General features: G+C 37.8%; 1 protein-coding gene across 3 annotated transcripts in view; it reads left to right on the forward strand.

Moving 5' to 3' along the window:
- Positions 1 to 8394, forward strand: part of EYA4 (EYA transcriptional coactivator and phosphatase 4) — a 239413-nt gene extending 231019 nt beyond the window's left edge. For 2 of the 3 annotated variants that reach the window (XM_080664649.1, XM_080664651.1), the window contains exons 17-19: positions 2313 to 2434; positions 4623 to 4723; positions 8089 to 8394. In XM_080664649.1, coding sequence (XP_080520775.1) covers positions 2313 to 2434; positions 4623 to 4723; positions 8089 to 8169 — 304 coding nt within the window. In that variant the 3' untranslated portion in view covers positions 8170 to 8394. Of the gene's footprint in view, positions 1 to 2312; positions 2435 to 4483; positions 4585 to 4622; positions 4724 to 8088 lie in introns of all 3 variants that reach the window. The other variant, XM_080664650.1, reaches the window with a different exon arrangement.
- The last annotated feature ends 690 nt before the right edge of the window (positions 8395 to 9084 follow it).

The raw sequence follows: 9084 nt of genomic DNA on the forward strand, positions 1-9084 counted from the left end.
AATAGACTTATAACTAGTTGAACAACGTGTGCCATAAATGCTAATGAATAAAATAATGTAAATCTGGAAGTCATAGCTAGCAAGGTGAGGGATGAGTCTTTGTACTATCCTATTCCTTAGTTTCAATTCTGAGTAAGATGAGTAAATAAATGCATGCTTAGCAAATTGTGGATAACCTACAATTCAGGGAGAAAGGGGATATTTGGGCTGGTTGAGTCAGCATACAGGAAAACCTTGGCAGGGTAGAAGGGGAGTCCCATATTCGGAACATGGAAGCGAAGGAGTGTGTCAAATCCTGCGCCCAGTTTCTAGGCATGGGCCATGACCAGCAGCTGCACTGATGCCAGAAAGACTAAGTGGGAAGGGGAAGGGCAGTGGCCCCCTGGGTCAGGCTGGGGAAGCCAGGACAGAGTACTCTGCTCAGTTCTGGGCACCACATTCCAACAGGCTGTGACATATTTGAAGCCTCTTGTTTCCAATGGCCAGAGGGTTTAGGCTGTGGAAACCACATAAAAGGAACAGTTGGAGGGAGGAACCACAAGGTTTAGTCTGAAGAAGAGTCATGTGTGGAACAATGATACCAATTCAACTACTTGAGATGTTAGGCTGAAAACAAATTACATTTCTCTGTGTCTGTGAAGGAGAGAATTAGGACTGCGGAGTAGGAATCCTAAGAAAGGGTGTCTTGCTCCATGAGAGGAAGAATTGTTTAACAATTGGAGGTTGCTTTTATGATGAGACTTGCTGCCCTGAGATCTCTGTAACTGGTGACACAGAGACCAAAGATCAAGAAAGCTGTGGGGGTGAGGATTCCTGAGGCCCTGAAATTCTGTATAAAACATTGTGGAATGTGTATGTCTCTGGGGAAGAGTTCAATAGCTTTTATTATTTCTAAAAAGAGGTCTCATAGCCCTGACCAGTTTGGCTCAGTGGATAGAGCATCAGCCTGCGGACTGAAGGGTCCCAGGTTCGATTCTGGTCAAGGGCATGTACCTTGGTTGCAGGCACATCCCCAGTGGGAGGTGTGCAGGAGGCAGCTGATCGATGTTTCTCTTGCATCTATGTTTCTAACTCTCTATCCCTCTTCCTTCCTCTCCATAAAAAAATCAATAAAATATATTTTAAAAAATAAAAAATAAAAAGAGGTCTCATAGATAGTTAAAAACCGAAGGTTATGACATTATTATATAGATTCTATGTGTGTTATACATAATCCAATCATATGGAGATTATTATTGAGGCCAGGTTTCTGAAAATTAATATAGAGAATGTTTTACAGCCCTCACCAATATGTAGTAAAAACTCATGATACAGACTATCTAACAGAGAAAGGTCCGTAGCTATGTGCCATCTGATTCCCGATTTCACAGGCATGGCTGTGAGCCCCTCCAAGTAGGATGGCTCAATTTCCCATAGTCGAGAAGGAGGACTACTGTCCCTTCTTTCTGGGTCTCTGCTTCACAGCAGTCTCTACTCTCTTGGCGTTTCCTTTTTCTCCCCACCCCAGTACTACCATGAAAGAAATAGCTGTGAGAGTCTCTCACTCTGCAATTTACAGCTATTACTACCAGTACTACAATGAGAGACTCTCACTCTCAAAGGGAGGACCTTTGAAGAGGACTAAAACTTTGGCCATTAATGCAATTGCCCTTTATTGTCGCTGAAGAGGAGTTTCAGGGATTCAGCCCCTTTTATACTAAATAAGGATCCTCTCCAGGTTTCCTTCTTCAGGATCCATCATCTGTGCTATTTCTTGTACAAAATCCCCAAACTCCTGTCACACATCCTATCACCCTCTTTCTGCCTATGTCCTCTACTTTCCCAGGGTCTGAACACATGGGGACTCAGAGTCTTGTCACCCTAACCAACACCTGCTCTGGATACATTTAAAACTTAGAGTTAGGCCATCCTCCCTCTCATAACCTTGCCATGGTTGCTAAAGGCTGAGGTAGGTATTCTCTGAGGTTCCACAGGGACCTGACGAGACAGCTATTACAGAACACATTTAATATTGCTGGTGTCTTATTTACTTGTCTGTATCTATCTTGTGATCCAGAAGGGGAGAAAAACACCCCATACATCCATGACTTTTTGCCCATTTTCTTCTATTTCCTCATTTGGGGATATATTTCTAGCATTTGCCATGGCACCTGCCATGTAATAGGCACTTCATAAATAACTGTTGAATAAATGGTTAGATTATCAGGTGCTTTTTACTATGGAATTGAGACGACAGTGATAGTTTAAAATCTGTATTCATAGAGACTATTTATTATTAGAAAACAAATATGTGTATTTCCTCCCTGTCTTAGGAGTAACTGCGTAAATGTCTTGGTAACGACAACGCAACTGATACCAGCACTTGCGAAGGTTCTACTCTATAGTTTAGGAGGTGCTTTCCCCATTGAGAATATTTACAGTGCAACTAAAATAGGTAAGAAAATTACCTCTAAATCTGTATGAAATGTGTTCATTTCTGTGTTTGGGGGATTTTCTTAATGCGAGTCTCTGCATGATTCTCTGGGTCATCAATTTTGCTGTTAGAATATCAAGCACATTTGGATAGCACTCAAATAACAAAGTCCCCTCCAACTCATCTTACAAATGCAAATTTTATAAAACCTGTTGTCTGAACCCAGCAACTGGGTAGTTCTGACTCATTTTATTATACACATACCAGAGGCCTTATGCACGACATTCATGCAAGAGTAGGCCTTCCTTCCCCTGGCTGCCGGCACCAGCTTCCCTCTGGCACCCAGGACCTCGGCTTCCCTGCAGCACCTGGGACCAGGGCTTCCCTTGCAACCCCGGCTTCATTTGGAAGGTCGTCTGGAAGGACGTCTGGTCTAATTAGCATATTATGCTTTTATTGTTATAGATATATTTCATCATGGCACATATTTTCCAAATAATACACAGTATCTCTATCCGTGGCATTTAATATTTTATTTAGCATGGTACATAGTATTTTATCCTTGCACATGTAATCTATATCTAACATAAAAATACTATTTTGGTAGGGGAGTGTCAGATGGCTTGAACTAGTGTCCTTAATTCCAGAAAAAAAAATAATTTCATGAATTAGAAAACGTAATTGGAACATTCATAACACATGAATGGCTAGAAACCCACATTTCCAAAAATGTTCAGTAGCAATCCAAGGATGACAACCTTGCTTATTTGGTTAATATCAATTGGTGGAGTCATCTTTTACTCGAAGTGCCCTTCACAGACTAAGACTTCTAGTAAACTTTCAAAAACAAAACTTCATCAACTTCTGCCATCCTGAAAGAGTTAAAGAAAACGGTGCATGTATTCTCTGTCTGTCAAGGAAATGCCTAGGGAAATAGATGGGTTGGGTAATGTGCCCTGAAGGTCAACAAACTTAGGCTCTGGCACCTCGACAAGAGAAGTTCAAAATCCTAAAATCCCTTCCCAAAAATAACCCGCCTGGGCCTTGCAGAGTTTTGATATTGACACAGGCCAAAGGAGCCCTCGTTGCAGCTGTTTCAGGAGTGCAGTTAAAGAGAGCCAGTCTTTGAAAAAGTAAATTTTACATTGTCTTAAGCACTACAGTTCAGAGCCCTGATCTCAACCCCATTCATTTTTGCATAAATGTATGTATTTATGCTAGCAACATTAATATATAGAATTTTGCTTTATGAAAAATCAAATAATTTTATACCAGGATAAGCATTTCTTCTAGTAAGGATAATATTTATTTATTGGCCAAACTATTTCTAATTTTTAATCTGAAAAAAAATCATTTTTATATTTTCCTTTAAGTTAGTATTTTTTGGAACTACCAGATTAAGAAAAAGTACAGAAGTAACCATGACTACATGAATATTCTGGGAATAAAAATCAGAGAATAATGCCAAAGTTATAGAACTGAAGAACGAGTAGAAATCCTGCATGTTATTCCCATAGTGCAGTCAGTGAATATGGAGTCACCAGTGCTGTCACCCAAACAGCACTCTTACTATACTTAATCTGAGCAGACTAGCTTCCAGCCACTTGAATAAAAAGTTATATGTTAAGGTAAATCCACATCTTAGTATTCCCTCTTTCCTTATAGGTGAACCTTCAATAGTTCACAATAATGTTTTCAGCTCAACTGTCTATACTATTTAAAATTAACTGGCAAAAGTGATACATCAAATGAAAAGATAAATGTTAAAACTTACAGTTGCTTGCAAGGATGTTCTATATCCTTTTGGTGGAGTGAACGATACTAACATTTTCTCTGGGTCAAATGCTTGACCCTACAGCTTTCTTTGAAGCTTGGAACACATTTGTTTGATAATCTGTCCCCAAGTAAAGACTTAAATTGTTCAAATATATTTGTTGATTTTATTAACCCAGAGGCTGCAAGCTAGTTTTATGTGATTGATGTTCAAGAGAAATTAACTTGCCACTTTATATGAATCTTTAGGTTAATGAATGCAATGGCTGGAAGAATAAGCAGTGCATTGTTTTTCAGGCAAGGAAAGCTGTTTTGAGCGTATAGTGTCCAGATTTGGCACTAACATAACTTATGTTGTGATTGGAGATGGCCGAGATGAGGAGCATGCCGCTAACCAGGTAACTTCACTCTGAACTTTATCTCATTTATCTTCCAGGAAAAGAAAGTTGCTTTGAACGAATAATGCAAAGGTTTGGCAGAAAAGTAGTATATGTTGTAATTGGGGATGGTGTAGAAGAAGAACAGGCAGCAAAAAAGGTAACCTGTCTCAAACAATGTTGGTGTGATACTTCTAATGCAAGCTTTTTCGTTTGCATTCCTGTAGTTTGGCCCAATGGCAGCTTGATAAGTGATTTCAATTTATAGATGCAAAGCAGTAAGAGCATGAGAAGGTCAATACTTACATTCAAATAAACCATTTGGAGTCTAGCATTTTTTGCCTGAAATTTGACAGGAAATGCAGGAAAATTTAGTTATATTTATTTGACAGAAAGAGAGAGAGAGAGAGAGAGAGAGAGAGAGAGAGAGAGAGAGAGAGAGAGAGACTGATATAATGGTCTATAAGAAAGATGGGGGAAATAACCAATTTTAAGCACATGAAATTTCACAATATAAAGAAGTTTAATGAGCTTCATAGAAAATCATGGGATTCAGATCTTACCCTTTTCCCCATCCTCTTCTATGCCATATGTTCCCTGTGAGTGCCTGGTAGCAAGTATGCTCCCTGATGACAGATGCTGAGGGTAGATTTAATAGCCGAAGGAGAAACTGTTGTGAGAAAATTTAATAAGCGCCACTGGAATGGGATGTACTATTCAGATCCTTTTGTGCCAACAACTTGTTGTAGAGACTTAGAGGCAACATGCCTCACATCTTCTAGAAGCGTGTTGTCTATTTTGGTGAGCCACGGGTACATGATTGGAGCCAAGCAGCTGGCTTTGAACATATTCAGAAGTTCTCCTAGGTCCTAGGTATTTAAATAAGCCTTTTCATCTGGCCCATATTTCTGAAGAAGATATCAAGGCAGTTAAAAACCATTAAATGGTTGGTCCAAGATCAAAAGAGGAATGATATCAGGATTGGCCCAGACACCAGACTGTCGGTCAACACAACAGAGACATACTGCTTCCTTCTCTGAATGATAGCAAAACTATCATCCAGCCAAGACAACAGTGATATAATTTATAAACAAAGAAAAATGATGAATTAATATTTGGAAACAATGACCCATCAGCTTATATTGTTTCAATAGAAAGAATGCTATCCTTTTTATCCTGAGGATATTTCAAATCATCATCAATAAAGCCTTCACTAAACACTCGCATGTGCTGAAATGTTTACCTGATCCCCCCCCAAATCAACATAAACAATTTCCTAGAAAAGTTTAGAGCTTTCCTAAAAAGAGAAAGGAAATGATTTGTGTGTGTAGTCAATTCAAATCACGCAAAATGGAGAAAGAGTACGAGTTCCCACTTTAGAAGGTGTTCTGACGTGTTGGCAGCCATTAACACTCAGAGAGCCTGTGCAGGCTCAGCCTCCCACAGAGGGCCTGGGTCTTAATTAGCAGGCAGTGACCCTAGAGAGCAACTGGCCTATGGACATTCTGTGTGATGCGTCAGGGATGCAGCCTCCAGAAATGCAACCTTCATTGCGGACTGCTATTTGAAATCCTTCCAGTCACACACAGTAGGAATATCTTCTGGAGTCTGTCTGTGTCCTGAGTCCATGTTGTTTTAATTTTCATGTTGATACCATAATAACACACAACAAATAGCAGTCAGTGCAAGCCACTACAAGTGAACATTTTACATGTCTTTTAGCCTATGTGACATTCACATATATTTGGGTCAGGGCAATAAAATTTACTTTTCCAAACCAGAAACAGCATATGCCTTTGAAAATGAAAACTTACACCCTAGTTGTTTATAGCATGAAAAGTAGATTTGGTGTACCCATTTGTTGTGACTTCTGCTTTACACCTAAAACTTCAAGAGAAAAAGGATGACTCCAGGAGGATGAGAACCTCGGTCAGAATGCTATTTCCAAATGGTTGTTTATGTAGGTACAGTTTTGGTGATGGTGAAGGCTTATAATTCTATTTTGAAACACAGGTGGTTGGTTTCTCTAGTGACCATAATGCATGCTTTTCTTTGAATGTAGCTGTAATCGCATGTGCAGAAATATTAAGTACTGTTTATTATTACAAATAGATCTGAGCTGAATGGAAAAAAATGTAATTCGAGGTGAATTTATGTGTTTAATTTGACCTAAAAATATAGAGTTTTTTTGTAAAATGAAAAAGAAATTTCAAAGTTTAGGAATAGTAATGTGGTTGCATTCCCCCTTAGAAATATATAATATTAACCATATTTGTAATTTTAAATTTTCTAGAAGCTGTGTTTTTTTAAAAAAGTAAAAAAACAACAATATTAATTTTAGTAATATATTTTAATCCAATGTATATAAAATATTATGTCTCAACTCATTACAAATATGAAAATTATTAATAAGATGTTTACATTCTCTTTTTTTTAAATTCAATATATATTTTGAACTGGACAAGCCACATTTCACGTGCTCAATAACCACATGGGACTACTGGCTATCCTTTTAGACAGCAAAGAATTATGTAACAATAGTGATTATTATTTTAATGATTAATTTTATAATAAAATGTATTCTTCATTTTTTATACAACTGTATTTCCATTATACAAATTAATACATAAATATATATTCTATAAGATGCCATCATCCAAAAATTACAAGTAATGCTTTGATTTTAATTGCTCTAGTACAGTGTTCCTTTTTTTTCATTATCCACAATGGAGTTATTTTATACATGTTTTTTCTGAGCACATCCCACTATGAAATTTTAAGCCATCACAGATACCAGATACTGGTATATTTTTGTAGGGCCACAAACCATTATAATGCCTAAGAATTTTTGCCCCAGAAGAACCCTTTTTTGTCCCTTTACCTGTTTCTCCCCCAGTGAAAATGATTGCAAGAGTGCTTTCTCTCAATCCCACACCAGTGAAATAAATTGGTCAACTCTACGGACTTAAACCAGTTACTCCAGAAAAGTAAGAGAGTTGATCATTTCCACATTATTTTCGACTTTATATAGATCAGCTTCGAATTATTTTTTACATAGAAAGGGACTCACTCTTTTCCTCTCAGAAAGACAAAAGACCTTGGGCTTAGGGAGTTTATCATGTTTAAATTTTGTTTTTAACTGAGAGATGGAACTTCAGGAGTGAGGTAGTGATTAAAACTTGCTTTCCATAAGCCACATAGGATTTTGATGCCCAAATTGCTTTCCCAGATGCTGCTGTTGGTAATGATACTTTCTACAATAAATAGTAAACTACCTAAGAAACCTCTACATGTACTTTTCCTATCATCAATATCCAGTTCAGATCTATTTCTCTATTATTTTGACAATGTCATATTGATGCTACCAAGCCTTAGAATATGATCATCCCTCTCCTAGACTCCCTTCCTTGAACCTGGGTGGACTACACATCCTTGTGTGTATGGCTGCTTCACTGAGACCATAGTTATGATCTCTCTCCATCCCTTCCCCTTCTTTTTCCCATCCCCCCTCTCTTAACCACACAGCACAACATGCCCTTTTGGAGGATATCAAGTCACTCAGACCTCTTGGCTCTACATCAAGCACTGGAATTAGAGTATTTGTAACTGTGTTCTCTAGCTGGAGATCCGTTTTTTTATATATTTCAAGTACACTGAATTTTATGTGTGATTCAATGCCTCTGGCTTTACACATATAAATTGTCTTAAAGGATGAAATCTATTTGGAATGAAAATTCCAGAATGAAGAATTCAGATTGCTGAACGGGATTAAACTTTAGTGCTACAGAAAGGAAGCTCTATGGTCTTATATTTACAACACTTTAATGGTTTAACAAAACAAAACAAAAAAATCTGTGGAGGTTGCTGGTACACACCGAATGAGTCCTAACTGGAATTAACAGTTTTAGCAAAGAACTCTTACCCCGGCAAAGCATCGACTCGTGCTCCGTCTGACAAGGTGGTGTTCAACAACATTCCTCACAACTGGAGATCTTCTCAGCCCTGAGGTTTGAATCTGACTTTAGCCTACCTAGCCCAGAAAATCTGAATTGGAATGCACTCAGACTGTATAAGGACAATCCTATCTAGACCTGTAATTTGTGTAAATTATTGATGAAGATAATTTACTGTGACTTTATTAGCAGCTGACTTTGAAAGTGGATGCAATTTTTCTTTCATTTGTGGGGAGGGAAGCGGGAGGGGAAATGGGAACCTAATATTGTCTCTTTTTTAAGTTTGGCAAACAGAATGTTCATACTGATGTGTTGTGCCTTAAAGATAAGACAGCATTTGTGTGTTACAATGTAACTTTGGTTAAAAAAAATCTCTGTAGATACTGAAAAACCAAACCTTTGTGATCATTCTTAACATGACCAAATTTAAAATTCAAGCTATCAAAGCTTAATACTGCATCAGCAAGAAACTGAATATCCGTTGCAATAAGAAAACAATACTAATAAAACAAAGCTTGTGTTTTATTTGGGTTCTTAATAATTCCAGTAATTATATGAGGCAACTATT

Source organism: Plecotus auritus, assembly GCF_963455305.1.
Source record: "Plecotus auritus genome assembly, chromosome: 4".
NCBI lineage: Eukaryota > Metazoa > Chordata > Mammalia > Chiroptera > Vespertilionidae > Plecotus > Plecotus auritus.